This window comes from Bombus vancouverensis, chromosome 12 (assembly GCF_051014615.1).
Source record: "Bombus vancouverensis nearcticus chromosome 12, iyBomVanc1_principal, whole genome shotgun sequence".
Taxonomy (NCBI): Eukaryota; Metazoa; Arthropoda; class Insecta; order Hymenoptera; family Apidae; genus Bombus; species Bombus vancouverensis.
In genome coordinates this window covers 4927998-4947038 of record NC_134922.1, presented here as the reverse complement: position 1 = coordinate 4947038, position 19041 = coordinate 4927998, and the positions used below count along the sequence as shown (strand labels likewise).

General features: G+C 36.6%; 2 protein-coding genes across 2 annotated transcripts in view; both read right to left on the bottom strand.

Moving 5' to 3' along the window:
* Positions 1–2127, bottom strand: part of LOC117160841 (uncharacterized) — a 78050-nt gene extending 75923 nt beyond the window's left edge. Inside the window, exon 1 of the mRNA XM_076623468.1 lies at positions 2121–2127. The gene's annotated coding sequence lies outside the window, so the exon portion shown is untranslated. The remainder of the gene's footprint in view (positions 1–2120) is intronic.
* LOC117160821 (trehalase) overlaps positions 1–17166 on the bottom strand; it is a 34007-nt gene extending 16841 nt beyond the window's left edge. The window contains exons 1-2 of the mRNA XM_033341848.2: positions 16600–17166; positions 572–688 (exon numbers count right to left, since the gene is read on the bottom strand). Coding sequence (XP_033197739.1) covers positions 572–688; positions 16600–16706 — 224 coding nt within the window. The 5' untranslated portion in view covers positions 16707–17166. The remainder of the gene's footprint in view (positions 1–571; positions 689–16599) is intronic.
* Between the last annotated feature and the right edge of the window lie 1875 nt (positions 17167–19041).

Here is a 19041-nt window from a genome sequence, read left to right as displayed (position 1 = left end):
TTTAGTGATAATTTAAAAAAAGACTTTTTATTTATTAATAATTTATTTAAATGTGAAGCCTAATATTGTCCTTTCTGACTTAATTTGAATAAATCGATTTTTTAGAGAAAAATGCGTATTTTCATTTACCCGTCAATTTGACGGGTCCCGTAGAGATAGGTATACTTCATATGATACAGATTTCGAAAATTAGAAAGCCTAGGAAAGAATACTTTTGTGTATAAATTCTTTAGATGAAATGATTAATTTACGATGCAAAATGGTTAAAATTGGTGCTATGGTTTTTGAGATATTTCATTTCGAAGTTCGAAATCCGTCAAATTGACGGGTCCCCTAAACCTAGTGTTAAGTGAAATGAAGCTCACTCTACTATTTAAGATCACAAAATATCGAGCAATTGTCTCGTTTGTGTGTATTCTTTTATTCAGAAAAATGAAATGTTATTACTGATTTATGCTGAGTTGATAATAATTATACGACACACTCGATGGAACGTTTACGATATTAAAAGAAATTCTGTTCGATAGCAACAAGTTTTAATTGCGTTAAAAAAATCGTTGGTCGAACTTACTTGGCGAGAGTTATTTCAGGGTCGTTTATCTGTTGAAGATCGACGAATGTCTTGCTGTCGCTGTAGATATTAGATAGCTGCACAGTTTTCAGTAGTTCTCCGGTACAATAAATCTCACTGGAAAATAAAAATAAATAAATGACAAATCTATCGATCTGGAATCATCGTATTTGTCTTGTGTACTATTCTTACATAATTTCTTAGATAACAGTGTTCTCAAACGTAATATCAGAATTATAAACGTAGTTATAGTGAGTTATCGCCGCAGCCGTAGACAATAGCATGAATCGATAATCTGATTACATTGATCAACTGTTCGCTAAACCGATTAACTCGCGATCCGATTTTGGTCGTATTGAAAGATCATTCGGCAAGGAATAAACACAAAGTCTATTAGAAAATCCTAATCAAATTCCATTTTATTACAACCGTACACACGGTACATTAAACAGATGACATTTATATAGCTATTACCGATGAACACATGCATGTATATACGCGTAAAGGCTAGCGAAACACATACACATATATAAAACATAAATCAATTTGCGTTTCGTGACTCTGATTCTGACGTTATTTGATAGTTAAAAGGCAATGATTTAACATTTTAATAGCATATAATTGACGCCCTATGGGGAATAATTGCGCTATAAACAAGAAATGTAAGTATTTTGTGTTACGACATACGTTTTCGTGTTACGACGCGATCAATTCAATCTCGGTAGAAAACTATTGTTTCTACCTCCGACTAATATGCTCGTTTTATCTATCGATCTGCGGTCTTATCTCAGCTTTATCACACGACGTTTAAAGAGCGAAACCTCGAGAATCGTGTTTATGGAATACATTGCCGTTGGAAACAACTTTTATCTGCTTCCATCGAATCACACGAGACCATCCAACCGGAGATTCGTTGAATTTCACGGCGCATGCACGCGCACTAGAATAAAAAGGTTTGTTTCTACAAGTCACGGTAAATTTCGAGATTATAAAATTCTGTTCGTAGAGAAGTCCGGTCCATGTCAATGAACGTTTCATTGTCACTGTACAACTGATATATTTCTTGTTTAATTTAATATTTCCTTGAAAGAGAAGAAAACAGAAGAATCCTGTGCCGAGATCTAGAAAAATCGCTCGATTTTCCCTGACGTTATCGTTTTCGTTTGAAAAAAAAAAAAGAAAGAAAGAAATAAAAAACCGAGTGTCCTCCACCTCTTTCAGCTTTCGAAATCCTTTTATCTTTTTTGATCTTGCATTGCATTTTTTCTCTCTTCCCTTCGAAAGATGAAAAGAGAGCAACGACGATAACGTAACTACCGCTGGTTGCTACACCCTAGATTTCATACTAACCACCGCGAGTCACAAAAGAAGAAAAAAGGAAAAGGGAAGAAGAAAAAAAGATATTACGGAGCTGTCGAGGTTGTCGACCTTCGTCATTCTGTTACAGTTTCCCTTTCTACCGGATATATACGAGCGTTTTATCTTTGGCTTTGGTTCAGAGAAAGCTATCGGAAGTCTACTTTTGATTGATGGAATCTTGTTGCTCGAGCTTTCAAAACTCCTAATGGATGACACACTTTTCTTTTTTCACAGTTCGACAGATACGTGTGCACGTTAAAATATACGTGTATCCAAGCGTTTTTCTCCCATGGGACGTACTAATCCTAAAAGTAAATGTACGTAATGCTAGATTTCCTGTATCTTTTGTCGTTATCGTCGTGGTACTATATTTTTCTTGATTGAAAATAGCAAAGCGTTAAAACTCGTTATTAACAGTCCACAGTCTTCGGGAAATGTAAGAAAATATTATACGGCGTAGAACATGTAAAATTATAGAGAGAAAGATAAAAATATAGAAGATACTACGAGAAGGTGGACGATGAAACAAATCACGATCTTTCCATATCGGGGTGGTCACCTCTCTATGGAGGAACCACTTCTTCAATCGTTTCGAGAATATTTCGGATAAGGCAAGCCGTTTCACCCGAGCCATGAATTTCTTTAGAGGCTACCTGCTTCTTCTGTTATCGTTTTATCGTTTGGCCGGATGTACCTTCGTCAAACTTGTACGTGAATGTCCGATAGAGAATTATGCACCCGTTTGGGATCGAAATTTCTTCGCAATCCCGTCATAAAAATTCCTATACATGTTTCATGAACCCTCAAGCTACGTATGAAAATTTATAAAGTAACTTTAGAAAACGCGAGATGTTCGATTAGCAAGCTCCCTTCAGGTTTTGTCTCAATTTTCTGAGAGCTCTTAAGGGTTTTGCATGGTTTCGTGTAAAACCATCGCCCTTCAATACCGATAACCGATATTCTTGAATAAAAAGCAAACGACGAATCATCATTACGAAGCCCTGCCCCGATTATGTCTTTCCCCCAGGCCCTTTGTTTCTTTTTTGTCTATTTGCCCGGCTGATAATGTTTCGAGAGCTCTCCTTAATTAATTAAGGTTATTTCGTGAAATCGACATCAGTCGAGCTTCAAGCAGAGAAAAGATGGTGAATTCCGCTTTAAAAAAGGTTCCTCGGGGGTTCCTTCAATCGACATATTCAACACTCCTCTTTCTCTCTCTCTGATACACACACACACACGCACACACACGCGCGCGCACACACACACATATTTTATCTGGATCCGTGGGATATAATCCAGAATAAATTGCCTCTTAAATTCGAGTCCCTTGCGAGGTTCGAAATGAAGTATGTTTATAATATTCTACCACTTAAAGCGTACAAGATGTATAAAATAAATTAATCAAAATCGGGATTGCATAGAATTTGTGATACACTATTACCACTATACATATATCATATGACAATTATCAAGAAAATTGGCTTGTTACTGTGTATGATATATTTTATCAGTCCACTTTATTATGGTTTTCAACTGGAGAGACAAATTACTCGCGTTAGGGTATTTGACTTGTTCTTTCTTTCGATCGTTTCTTCTTTGCCTCTATGAATCTATTATCAACGGTACATCGATGAAGTTTCGCGATACTCGTCGGTCAGAGCGAATAAAGAAAATTAATATGAAAGAGAGAAGACAATTATTAAATAACAACTAAAGGCAAATTTCGAGATACAAATCTGTAGACTTGAATCGAGTATCTCGGAAAGTTTCGCGTGTCTAACAAATTTCGTTACATCTTCAGCGAATGAGGATTCACGGTTGCTCGCTGAACTAAATCTGCTTTCCCTTGTAATTTGAGATACACGCCCTCGCAACATTTCCACGCTGCGACTAACTCTTCGCCTCTGAGGAATTTCGGATGATGCTCTCTGTCAGAGAAACGCCGCTTAAGGTCAGGCAGGAATGTACTTTTCAACAACGAACTACATTCAAACTTTGAAATATGAGTAGCTAACTTCCTTCAAGGAAATTATGTCAGTTACCTTGATCGGGAGGAACTCGGTTATATGTTTATTAGACGCGTCGCCAACTTATATTTCATGAATCTAGAATGATAGATAGCGATGATGAAAACTTGACCTAAAAGTGGTAAAGACTAAGGTTAAAACTGGCCTGCGGTAATACCACGGTACTTTTGTATGTATTTATACGTACTATGTTTGTATGTATTGCAAATTCCATAAGAGATTCTTATATTGTTGATCGTTGAATTATATTATTGATTGTTGAAAAAGCAAGTAAACATTAAAAGATACACTGGAATCGAATTGATAAGATTAATTCTGAAAAAGATAAATGTCGAGCCATGTATTCTTATTGCGACTGAAAATGGTTAAATCTGCGTTTAAAAAGTTGAAAATAAGATTAACAGTTAAGAAGAGTCAGAGAAAAATTTTCTCACTAAAATAAATTTTACGCGCATACGTCAGTAAGAGATGACCTTATTTCCAGCAAGAAGGGATAAATATTCCTGTTTAAAGAATTATGCAGCGGGCTGTGTCAAGATATTATGCATACAGTATCGTAAATAATATTCAAAGTTATCCAAGTAACTTTGCCAAGTATCACGACTTTTGTATACTTTTACATCCCTTGGAAGTAGACGATAGGAAAGTTCGAGCAAGAGTAGCATAGCACGCACATTTGATGATAGGTGATTTTGTAAATAATATGCAAACGAAGTAATATAACACCGGAGATGAACCTATGAGGCGTTTGAAATTCTAGCTGCGATAAAACAAAAGTATCAAAGGGGTTGTATTATGGTTGTTTCCGTGTTTAAACGGTCGATAACGCTATTATGTCCGTTTATTAAACACCTCGCACGTTCTCATATATTCTTGTAATGACCGTGATTACGATTATGGGATTATAAGGTGGATTTTCCCACGACGCTATTATACGACAAGCTGGGAGAAAGACGGGAAATCATGTTAAATCTTAGAAATGGAAAAGCATTTTATAAAAATATCCTTCTGATTTACATCGATTCCAAAGTTAAAAATTATCTTTGGGAGCACAATAAAATCTTATTTAAATAAATAATTTTACTTAGAATTTAATAATAAGTACCAGATCAATATATAATATTTAATATCTATAATATTAGATATTTCGTTACAGAATCCTCAAAAAATTGTTGAATTTGGGACGTTGATTTCTCACGAAAAGTCCGCACGATAGAAAGTTAAGGGAAAGTCCTGTTACCACGATAATTATCTACCAATCTGGAAAACCATGAAACCACTGAAAGAAAGCGATGGTCTGATCGAAATCAGAGTATCAAACGGCGAGTCAATCGTAGTCGTTTGCTCAAAATGATTAAACTTGAAACCAAATCTGGCTGATATCGTAAATTTCACGGACATAAATTACGCAAAAGCTCTTGGCGAATCGCCATGAAAACGCGAATCACAGACAACTCGTGTAAACCATACTTATTCGACCATCAAATTCTGCAAAGTATCTCGTAAATTAGCAACAAGACGACCGGTCAATTAAGTGCGAAGCTCGATCCAGGACCGTTAAGAAACTCCGATCAAACCGGAATTCCAGTAATCTCGCGTTCCCTCGTAAAATGATCCACGATCCACGAAACGACGTAATTTTCTGCTTGCAGAAACGTCTATAGACGTTTCAAGTTACCAAGATTCACGCCTTAAAACGGATTAAACTTTCTCCTTCCATGATCCCAAAAGTTGTGATTGTTTTGGCTATATAATATTCTTTAAATCAACTTTAATGTTCGCTTTACCTCGTTGATATTTTTTTTGACGATCTGGACGATCGTGGCTATCACTCGACTTGATAGGAAATCGATTGTATATCCTGAAAAAAGTACAAGCATCGAGATAAAATAAGGTGCGCACTGGAAAGTATCGCGTATTCGATAGAATAGAAACAGTTTAAATAATCTCTAAGCTAATAAAATTCATCGTGCGTTGTTCTACATTATCTAAAGCAATAAACACAAGCAGAAGTATATAGAGATAGCATTTAACAACGAGAACTCCTAAATCAGGGCATAATGAAGCGTATAGACAAGCATTAAGTGAATTTACTTGAAAACAAAACCTCCTATAAAATAATTTTATTCCATAACTTCAAGCTATTAATTGTACCATTAATTACAGAATATCGTCCTAATATCGAATTCGTGGGACGTTTCGTAAATCGTCATCGTTGTATGGAGAATGATAAAACAAACCAATGAAACGGACAGCGAGATTTATTTTCATTTAACGGATAATACGTATTTATGGATAATGCGTACACGCTTAAGGTCTTTGCCTAAGGAACCATTACCGATTTCTGGATTATTGTTAAGAGTATCCTGGGGTGGTACACAGATCAATATATCCAGCATTGGCGAGGATTAAAACTATGAACTGAATTGGATCAAGTCGGAGGGTTAACAGCGACTGTTCACGTAATTGGAAGTCTCTAAAGCGACCAATTGGCTGGTAAGCCAAGTAAATTGCACGAAGAACAATGGTTTTGTGGCTTACCTGCTAACTAGAAGGCAATATATTTCAGAGAAACAAGGTGATTCGAGGGTGGCAGTAGATTGATAGGGAAAAAAGCGTTGGGATATAACACCGGTGTATTGTTTTATATTGTTATATTCCATTTTCGGGAATTCTGTTGTAATATGTTTCGTATTCGTTTCGATTAATCTCACGTTGAACGGAAATAGCAATGGAAGATCTCAGCGTTTGAATAGCTTCAATTGTAAAAAATCTTAAAACGCAAGTATATATATAATCGAACGTACACTTGTGGTAATGGCAATTTCCACGATTGTCGTATGGCTACATAGTTAGAATTATGAAGTAGTACGTATTAATCACAAAATTGCAGATAAAGTATTATTCTACTTGTAAACAACCTCTACATATTTCCAAACGTCAAGATGTTTACACGGATTGCATATTTTTCATACAACAAGTGGAAAAATGGTAACCAGGTCAAATAGAATATAAATTACACAAAAATTGAGTAACTCAACACAAACCGTTGCGAAACACCTACACCACAATATCAGCCCGTGATATTAATCATTCAATTATGCTTTTATTTAGCGCAACTTAGTCGTATGGTACTTAATTTCAACAGCTTTGCCACCCTTTTCAATTTCCGTAATGAAGGTTCTATGGTAAGCGTGCTTTTATACAGCAGAAATTCGTTCGTTCGCAGAATTCATTCGGTGTATCGTTCGCTGATTTTACCGAACACAGTCAAGATCAGGAATCTTCTCCTATCTTCAATCGGAGAATAAAAGCGTTGATAGAACAATTCTCGAAACGGTGTCCTAGGACACTAGCTATCCATTCACGTAACGGAAATCCTTTTAAACGTAAAGCTCGCTGTTTCTCTTTGAGAATTGGTACGCAATTTGTACGTCGTTGAAATAACATTACTTTATATGAAACACGTTGGAATTTTCATTTATATTTGATTATGCGTTAATTTTCTCAGCGATACGGAACATAATTCGGAAAAGCATTTTCGAATCGTATTTTAACAAATATTCTTCGCGAAAGCTTTATATCGCAGCGATTTCATTCGCTATTATGTATGTACGTAGAAGTAATTTTCGAGCAATTCTGTTTGCAAGATTTGCAATTTGACGCCAATGAAAAGGGACACAAGATATGCTATCGATAATGTGGAAATTACATTCGTCGGATAATTTTGCGACACGCGAAAATTTATCGTTTGTAATCGGTCGGTATTCAGCACCCGATCCGATTGGATGGTTGTAAATTTGCTCGGTAGAATTCTGTAATTTTGTTTGCACGTCGATTTCCCGGATACGATGTCTTTGAGGAATCGGGTGGCTGAAAAAAAAAAGAAAAAGAAAAACAAGTAAAACGCGACAAAGTTGTATATTCAGCTTTAAGAGCTCGAGTGTCGCCAGACTCGTTTCAAAGATGCACCGTGTGTAACGTGAGTTGAGTGTGCTTTATCGTACAGGTAAACCTGGATCTATAGGAGCAACAGGTAAAATACTGAGAAATTTAAGTCGATAATAGAATTCGATACGTTCGCTGCCAATGATATTTTACTTTGAGAGAAGTTCACGGGGCTGTTAGGTCAAATCAATATACCGTAAAATTCACGACAACTGTAAAAAACCGCATAATATAAGTACTCTTTATCATTTTTTTGCTCTTCCTTTTCGATTTTTTACAAAAAGAGAAATTCTCTACAGTCGAGTTAGAGCTTAAAGTGAGTAGCAGAACTTTTAGAGAGAGAAAATAAAAATTATTGAATTACTGTCGTAGGTAGAGTGTTATCGTGCAAGGTAAGAATCATTGTGTGTAATTAAATTGCTATCGCGTTATTATTTACGAGACAGATACGCATAATTAAATATTCCTGCAATAAAGAAGCGATCATTTTTCTAGAAGTCCCTTCTAACTTGGTCCTTCATATTTTGGTTGGTGACATTTCTTTAAAGAGTTTTCGTATGCTTTTTTCGAATTTCGAATCGAACGTCGATCGAACGTCAGCGAGATTCTCCAGAGACTAACTTCCTTTTTATGAATCGACTCGGGCAAGAAGCAAATCGAATTGATTTCTTGATCGAAGTAATTTGACCTTTTCACCCTGCCTTATCACCTTCTCGATACGAGATTGAACTATTCCGGGGTTTCACGGGTCAATTGAAGAGTCGATCGCGCTTGTCTATTTCTCCTTCAGTTTTCCTTCTTGCGACGATTTTCCTTCGATTTATTCTGTCTTCATCAACCACCGTCAGACGAAAGTCTCAACAGATTGATCTAGCAAGATCTTCGCCGCTACACGGGATGGAAAATTTCTTCCACAAACGGAGTCTTTCCTCATCCACGTATCTCTTTTTCGTTGCTCTTCTTTATCGTTTAATATTCCATGCGTTCGTATCTATCGGAGCACGAAATGAATTTCAAAAATGGTATGCAGAGTGCATAAAGATTATAATTGAAAGCAGGAATTGCAAATGATGAAATGTATAAATCTAAATAAATCACGCTGAAAACATTAAAAAGGAAATTGGTTCCCATTTGATTACTGGAATTATTCAACATTCGATACGGATAAATCTAAATGATCACCGACTTTTGAATGGAAGTTATTTCGATTGAAGGACAGATGAGCGGTGTAAATATTCGAAACTATTCCTATCAGCGGAACAAAAAGGCGAAGAGTATATCGAAAAGCAGATAGCTCAGTTACGACGAGCAGCCGGATAGAAATGAAGCGTCGAGGGAAATTTCCAAGCGTCAACCAAGCTTCCTAAAATTTTTCAAGCTCGATACTTTTCGTAACCTAGCAAAAATTTGCACGACTATGCCTCCTTATGTACCGACAGAGACAGCAAGAAATTAGTAACTGTCCTTGCTGGTTTAGAATCAACGGTTCATATTACTTCTTTCTTTTTGCTTTTTTTTAACCGTCCGCTTTTATCTTCGTTCTATTTTCGCAGCCTGTATTTTGTCCTAGCAATTTTCCGGCATTCGGTGCACCCTTATCACGTTCCCTTTAAATATTCCTCATTTTGGAGCAACGCTATTTTCAGGAATTGCCATGGATCTCGTTCCAGAGTGTTAATACGTGGCTAGATTCTTATTAGAAAATCTGATCTACAAATCTGATTCGTTTGACGAACCTAGTTACATTCCTCGCAAATTGTGCAGGATTTTGGTATCCTGATATTATCGACTTAAAGTGAGTACATATAAATACTGTTATTCTTCTAAATTAATTTCTGAATTCCGATATTGGCAGCTTCCACGAATCGCACGAATGTTTTAAGATTCAAGCAATTCCTAAATAATCAAGTAAAACAAGAAAAAATTCTTTAGCACAGGGAGATTCTGATTATTTCCTGGATAATTAAAGCAACACAAAGCTTTGTGCAAGTATATATTAACGGCCGTTATATGTCGCAATGGACTGGTTCTAAGAGACAATCTAATATAAAACGCCATTATCGGCTGCTTACCTATGTTGAGTAGGACAAGCAACGTTTCGTAACGAATTCATAACAAGGACATGCCTGGAGTTTCACTTCTTTAGATGTCTGATCGATTCACAATCATAATTATAAACATTTTTACACAGCCAAGATCTCGGAGAGCAGGAAGACTTCGAAGATAGACGAAATACTGTAACGTTGAAACTTGAAGAGAAAATTCTCGATAATATTTATTTCCCTGTGCTCTCATTTAAATTTGACACTTTATGCAGCTGGGACCATATTTTACTGCTAGTACCGGCTTATTGCTCAAGACATATAGATCTGCAAGTTTTTATGAGCTCGAACAGCTGCGAAATAATTTCCACCGATATCTTCAGCATGCCGAAGCAATAAAATTCGTCCATTCTATTTCTCACGTTTCATCGGTCCATTCCGTTTCTTCTTCCGACGCGCGATATATTTCTAACAGTCTAACGCCCTACAAAGGAACAGATATTCGCGTATAAGAGCTCGTCACGTAATAAGAATTTCAATGTACTCGTGCTTGGTCCTTTTTATTGGCGCATCTTTGATCCTACGAGGAAAATACCGCGGTTCGTGCGCACCTCTTGAAACAACCTTCAATCCGTTCTTCATCGCTTTCTTCCATAATACATGACGACATGAATACATTCCTTCCTGTATCTCTTTGAATGTTAGCAAATCGGTGAATTTATGGAGAAAAGTTTGACGTATGATTGCTGTTCTACGTTAGTACGTAGCGAGCGTATATCAAGCCACAAGGAAATATCTGCCTAAGCATTCAGGAAAGGTTATTTTGTCAGACTGATTCACGAATGTACAAATAGTATTTTTTTTTACAAATGCAATTATTCCAATCATTCTGGGAATTCCAACATTTAAGAAGAAGAATATTCGATTTTTCCAAGGTATTTCTTCATCTAAGAATGTCTAAGATTCTCGAATAAATGTAAAATATCACGAGTTTGCACAAAAATTTATGTAAAGAGTTTATACAGCTGATACGTATTCTTCCCTTGCTAAAGTATGTATTCCTGGAAAAGAATGTTTCACGAACGTCGTTCCTCGAATTTTAATAATACCCCTTATATCGAGTTTTGAGAAGCTGCGTTATATAAAGTAAATCCTGTTATGAAGTAGGTATATGTTCGTTTAGAGAGTGCGTGATTTACGCGATAATAGAGGCAAATTTTTTTCAAGAAGGAATATTATTCTTGGTTATATAAATGCACACACCTTCTCTATACCGATGATAACCATATTATTCGAATGCTTTGCACGCGAAGTATTACATACTTCTTAACTAGCATATATACATATATACATATATATTGCACGTAATATCACAACTACAACTAATACTTGAGAATATTAACTACTCAATTAATTCCCTCTGTTGAAAGATAATGAACACGAAGTGTCATAAAATAATGAATATTTCATTTCAAACGACGTAATAATTCATGGCAGCGCTACAATCCTCGCGAAAGGGGCCGTACATCTCCAAGGAATCAATATCTATCACCATGTACCAATATCAATAATATCGTAATCAATCCTTTCAATTTTATTATCGTTAATAACTATTATTCGTCACGATCCTTTTCATGCGTTGAATCATCCGAATTTATTGTTCTTTCTGCGTGTTACGATCCATTTGACGGAATTAAACACAAATTCTATAGGTTCTTAGATTATAATCTGACTTGTAACGAGACGAACGGTGCCGTTATCATTGGACACTTTGCCTTGGCAACAACCTGTGTCGTGAATTTATGGGATATCGACGAGCCGGCTTTCATCGGGATCGTAAACCTGACCCTTTATGGCGACATTATACCAGACCGAAATGGTTGTACTTCCATTGGAAATGACGTCTCGTGCTACCAAAATGAAAGGAGAAACCGGGATGCTTTCAAATCCTGCCGCCAATTCAACCGTTGAAACGACGCGAAATTTTTTTGAACAAGTTACCTCTTCTTTCTTCTGCGATGACTTGAAGAAGTTACGCCATTCTCCCGCTCTGAAATCTCTGGAAATCCGAGATTCCAACTTTCTACCATCATTGCGGTTCGGTTGAATGGCTCAGCGAATACTCAGGCGAATCGAATGTCCAGAGGGGAATCAAAATTCTCGTGAATACTCAATGGGTGATCTTAATCAATGCTTTAAGAACAATACTTGCTTTTAAATTTACGGGAAACAGATATGTCTCCGTGTTGTGTTCGTTGGCGAGGAACAAGGACGATTTTGTTCGAGAGCGAATCGATAATCAGAGGGGAATAGAAATTGGTTCCAGGAGAATACAACGAGCTTACGTACAATCAATGTTAAGGAGAATACATTTGCCTTTTGGGACTTATGTTTCCGTACAGTGTTTGCTAGGAGAAACTTCTATTCGAAGGTAAATTGATTTAGAGAGGAATGTAAATTTGCTTTAACGTGAAATAGGGATGGTCTAAGTCAATGTTAAAAATAAGTTTAATGTCATATCTTAGCCAAAAAATGCTGATTGTAGAGTCTATATCGACTAAATTGCAGTCCTCGATTATTTCATCGAATATAAGAAAGTAGAATTGTACGATGATTCTCTTGAAACTGCTCGCGGGAGAGTAGGAAATTTGTATCCTTTGCGCTACAAAGTTGCAAAACGGGTGAAAAAAGAAAAAGTTGAAAACCGTGCATTAGGTCGGTAACGAATTATGAATTAATCTTAAACTCGAAGGTAAGCCATTGAACTGAATTCACAGTGCGATAATGAGGTCGGTTCAATTATATCTAATAGCGTCGAAAGTGCTGTACCAGTGCCTCTCGTTTGTTTTAGCTTGCATTGGTGAACGAGTCTACTACGGTCCTTTCGCGCATGCCGTTTCTCGTTCGCGTTTCTTTCGCTCGATCATTGATCGGAGAAATCAGATTCTGAATCGAATTGGAGCAATCGTTCGACTGAAGAAATAATTTTTCTCGAAACGAATGTGCGACTAAGAAGTATCATCGTTAAAAATAAAAATGAAGAAACGACATATTACCGATAATTATCGATTTATTTGCGAAGATAAGGGTAACCTAATTCTCTTGGTAAATATATTGTTGTAGAGCTCTTATTAAGAATGGGATTAGCGAGGAATAAAAGTAGATTCAATTAGAAGGAAGAAAGTGATATACTACTTTAAATCTCTCGTAATAAAGTCGCGGAGATTAACCAAAAGGGGACGAATTAAAAAATATTTCTTTGTTTGCAACATCGATTTGTTCATTAAAGCGATAATACAGATAAACAGAGGCGTACGATTAATGATAATTTATCTGCATTCGAAATTGATAACGTTTATATCATGCCCTTGGTCAAGGAGTCGCATGCAAGCATGAATGGTCAAATACTATGCACGTGCTCGAAATGCGTTACATTAAAATGAGCTGCTCATACCGATTGATCTGATGGGATATTTGATTGATGAAGATGGTATGCTTATCTATTCCGGAGTAATTGACTATTCTAGTTCTAAACAACACAGTTTAACGCCACAATTTAACAGTTTAACAATACAGTAATCGCTGGCAGCATAAAAGAAAAATTATCATTCGGAGTTCTTTAAGGACACGTGTTTTCGAAAGTTTTAGAACAGACTGAAAATATGTTGTTATCAGGAACAACATTTGAAGAAATATTATTGTTTCCTTATAACTATACGGCATTGTTCAGTTAGAACTGAATAAATTATCGTTGAAAATATTATCTTGCCGGTATAATACCGGAAAATAAATATTAATGATAATTTTTATTCCTGCCACTTTTGTGCAGTCATTACTAACATTTTATCTACGGAGATACCAATGGTCTATGACTCCACAAAAATGCATCATTGCATAATTTATCGCTCGTGAATTAAACAAATAAGGTCGATATTTGTATCAATTATAGTATGTTTTCCGATAACGGTATTATCAAGAAATGTACAGTGTTTTACAACAAAATACTTTTTCCAAGAACAGATTTGCGATACATAAAATAACGAGAACTTGAATACAAATTTTTCAAATATATCATAATATTAATTTTTTCTTTTACAGCTACAAATTGCACAAAAATTTTCTCAGTATTTACTTTTCGTGTTCATAACGAGCATAAACGAAATCGTGTATCTGTTTTGCATCATCATACGGTACAAATACAGGTGTCCAACAACGATCATCGCGGCTTTTCAAAACCACGAGCAGTGCGTACAAAGCGTACTTTCGCGAGAAATTATTGTAATCTTATCGATCTCATTAGCACTAGCCTACTCATACTGTTTCCGCTTATCTCGTCATTTTTTGTTGTTTTCCCATACAGTTTAATGTCGGCAAAAAGCCGAGCATAATGATACTCGTGGATGCGTGAAACGATTGCGTAAAAAAGATAACCAAGTATGCTGCTCCTAACGAACGTGCATTTACGGGATTGGAATGGATGCCAACCTTGCATCGACGTAGTATGCAATAAATAAATCGTAAATTAACTCGTTCTAAAGAAAACTGGAATCTATTAAATTCATTCATCAAATTTCTGAAAGAGGAAACTTATCTTGAAACGGAGTTCTATTTTTGTTGAACTACGATCGTAAGAATAGATTACGAGAAATTGATTTTATCGAGTCGATATTTATTTTCACCTTACGATTGATTTGACAAAGAAATGTACGTTAGAAAGAAAATTCTTTTTAATTTATAAATCTGTGTTAAATTCCAGAACCGTCATGTTTGAAATTTTTGTAAGTTCCAACAACTCAAGAAAATTTTTGGAACAATAAATCCATTTAATTTTCAGAATATTTCCGGAATATAAACACGTGCGGATTTATTAGTAACAAATTTGCAAATCGCTACGTTTACCTTAATAAAAAGAAAAAAAAGAATACGAAAATATATGAATGCAAGGATGATGCACATGGTGTGTGTTCATAGCAATCGACACAAGTGCTGACCATATTCTATTACTTCCCACATCATTATAAAACATAGTATCTCGATGATATCAGAATTTCTGTTTTTATCGCCAATCAGGCTCGTGCACGTACGTAAAAGTAGATTAACAAAGTTTATCTGAGGTTTCAGTGCTTTCCCTGCTGAGGCCACGAATAAGATAGTGATAATTCGTACTAATGCAAAGTGAAGTTGTTTAGATATGAATTTTCAGCGGTACTACGCGTTGGAACTTTTGTTCGTTCTAAAAAGACTAGAAAAAATGGAAATTTGCATCGTTCTTGTATAATAATTGCAAAGCGAATATTATCGTTTGTAATTAAACCAGCATGTACGAGCATGCAATATATACTAGCCGTATCCAGTAAAATTATATTTGTGTTTATTTTACTTTAAATTCTACGTTCGACAAAATTTTTCTAAGAAACGATTTAATAGCATTGTATTTTATGTACTACGATATGAACTAGTGTATTTATGGGGTAGATAGATGATTTATTGGCAATGTATTGCAATTCAATGACTGCCCCTGTCTATTCTTTTGTATCGTATACTATTGTAGATGTTAAAGGATTTCCATTCGTGAGTAAGAAAAATTAACATCGATAGACAGCCGAAATATTTTTCAAGTAAGGTGAAAGGAAAGTACCACTCGTAAATATAGAAACAGTCGGCATTACAAACTGATGTAAACATATTATTGTGTTAAATACGCTTTCAAGTATTATCGTTGTATTTACGGGACGTTGACTTTGTTCGTTTCTCTTTGTTTAAACCCAGTATTGATACGATTCAAGTGAAATTAAAATGGAATATCTATATATATATTTCTTTTAATAAAAGAGGAACGGGACTTTACGTTTCGTATCGATAATTGATTGCGTCGATGCAAATGAACAAGTAGTATTTTCGCTCCAGTCAACTCATTTACATTACTGACAAACACGAACGTTACAGATGAAAATTAATCGAACGTTCGACATTTTGAATGAGAATTATGCGTAAATCCGACTCCAATTTTTATGAATTCGTAATCGTTATTAGCATGCATGAATTTCTACGCATAATTATTCTTAATTCAACTAATTAATAAGGATAAGGATAAAATCTTACAAGCGTGTTTCTATCCAAGTAAATAACAGCTTATACGCTGTTAAAGTGATAGCAAATCGCTTGAACTCAGAAGCCTTGTAAGTCCGAACGAAACACCTTAACTAAATACCCAGAAATTCTACAAACCGATGAAAAACCCACGAGCCATTACCAAGACAATCGCCTACTCTATCTAAAAATACTCGCCCGAATGATCGACCACCCCAAATTCTTCTTCTACCTGATCTATCGAGAAGTAAACGCGACTTTTCGAGCCTAATCCACGTTCCCTTTTCCAAATCCTCATTCCCGATTGGCAAAGAACAGAAAACGTGGTGGAACAAAGATACTGGACAAAAGATTGAAGAAAGAAAAGGAAAGGAATGAAAAGGGAAGAACAAAGAAACCGAGTCTTCATCGGGGGAAAGTAGGAAGAAAGGAAGCGTATATGGGCCAAGAGCGTATACCATGCGCTGGCAGTCTTACGCGATGGGGGAAGCAGGCTTTTCAGGCAGGAAGAAGGCGGTTCGAGCGGCACCTTGCACACGCTTGCTGTTTCCCTTTCACTCACCTATAGCAGTCCGTGGCCTTGACGCTGGCATGTCCGATCGAGGCGGCATCGGTCAAGGCAGCGATCAGACCGATGACGCCGACAGCGATCAAAAGTCCACTTGGCATAGTGCTTCCTGGAAGGAGTCACACACGGCTGGTGAGCTCAGGTTAAAAGTCGACGAACCTCTTCGGCCCTTGGTTCAACTCAGACGCCTGTGGATGATTTCCAGCAAGCCCAAGACTCTTTCACCCAGTAGCAACAGCACGCAGCCGAATCGTTCGACGATCAGCCGACCGACTGATACGCGTGGCGCGCCACTTACAAACACGGCTCCTGGCGATCGCGCTTGGCCTTCCGCTGACAGTTCGCTACTTGCGGTTGCAGCACGCGAGACACACTGTGGTGCAAACGGCTGCTCGCTCGGACACTGTTGATGTCGAAAGCGACCAACCAATGTGTAAACGGAGACACGCGACTTTACACTTCTTATCGTTCAAGAATAGACGATGGTCAACAACGCTGAGAAAGAAGCCCGCGACGGAGCCTCAGTTTCCGAACCCTTTGTGCACACTGACGGAAGTCGCGATCGGTTATATGAGTCTGGTCGGTTGATAATGAGTCGCTTGTTCATTGGTCTGACACCGGAATACTCCCCCAGCCTGATTGGCTGTCGATTAACTTTGCGACCGCGACGACTATCCGTTTATCTTTCTAAGCGACCAAGGCGAAAGGCTTCACGCAGAGTTTTTTGCCTGTTCTTCCTAGCCAGCACGTGACAAGGATTTGTGATCGATCGTGCAAGGATCTCGCGTAAGGATCGTCCGTGATTCTTTCATCCGAATTTGTCTTAATGTTCCTTCGGGGAATTTTGATCAGGCCCTGATGAGACAAGGAATGATTACTGTGCTTGATAATATCTGCATCTTGGACACGGTAATTTTTACTGTTGTCACTTTTTCTGTTGCCCTTTAGTGCGAACGTTGAAATTTTTTCGAATTTTATGAATGGTTTCTATCCCTTATGTCACCACTTAAAATCATTAATCATGTTTTGTAATTATTCGTAACAGTTCACTATGTGTGGAATTTTGTTTAAAACACGTCAATTACTTCAGCCTTTGACAAATGATGCACAAAATTATCACTCTCTAGGTTTTAGATAAATGAATTCTAGTATCAAATTCAGATGACCTGAGTGATTTTACTATAGGTACGTGTAGTATGATTATTGCACATCCCGAAAATACTATGATGTTTACTGTCTTTCGGGGTTAAAGTTGGATGATTATAATAATCGGTTCATTGATATTAACTGAAAACTCGAAAGTTTGTTTGGTTTGATTCGATAAGATATGGGTAGCTGTTATTGATTAAACTCGACCCAATATTCTTTAAGAATTCTTTAAAAATTCTTCAGATCCGATAATGACTTTAGAATTACCTACATCAGACATCGTTTTTCTGAAATGTGTCGTAACAAATTCGTCATTTATCGAAACCTAAATTCGATTCGTAAGAGTCACGTGCGCGTTCACCTTAACATTTTTCTAATTCTTCTCACCAACATGTGAAAAACCGGGTACAAAGCGAAAAAGTATGAAACGTAGAAGACTAACGACTCTTGTGAAAAGAAATCTTTTCAAACGCTACAGGACGTTTATTAAGGAACGGAAGGAAATTAAATTTTTCCGTGATCTCTCTCATAATATTACTGCTCCTATATCATTTCGTTTTCTTATATGCTGATGAACTGCAATTATTATCATATCATCTGATTAACGCTTCGTTGGAGATGAGTTAGAAACGCCGCTTCAAGGAACGTTGTGCTACGGGAACAGAAATTAACGAGTCGACTTTTCTATTAAAAATATTCTCGAACGATGAATAATTTTCTTCTTTCTTCTGTCTTTTTATGACTGCAACTATTTTAACGCGTAACTTGCCGTATAAGTGTTTATTTCTTCCAACAAGACTCACAGAAGACATTCCAGGCGATTTAGCTTTTCATTAGACGTAATTAGATCCTTTTTCAGTTGCCATAAAAAAAGAAGTCTTGAACGAAGGCATCTCCCACGGTATAAAATTTATTACCGTTTGTTATATTTGTTGTACTTTGTAATTTGTAAAAAGTGTTTGCTACATTGTGCCGTAATTTACTCTGTTTAAACAAATTGCTCTTTAAAAGCGATCGTTCCACGACAACTTGCATTCACCTCATGGAAATCTTTTTTATCCCCATGAATAATTCAAGTAACCACAGAGCGTGTCAACGAAAAGATACTAGACAATCTCAACGGGAACGATGGGAAAATTGTGCTAGTTGCATCCATTCATTACGAACAGATTTAGAGTTTTTCTTTAGTGCGCTCACACGCCGCCAGAACCTTAATAATCACGAAAATTTCACTGATGATTTTAAAGGAAGAGATTTGACAGTACATTTACTTCAAAATTAATATTC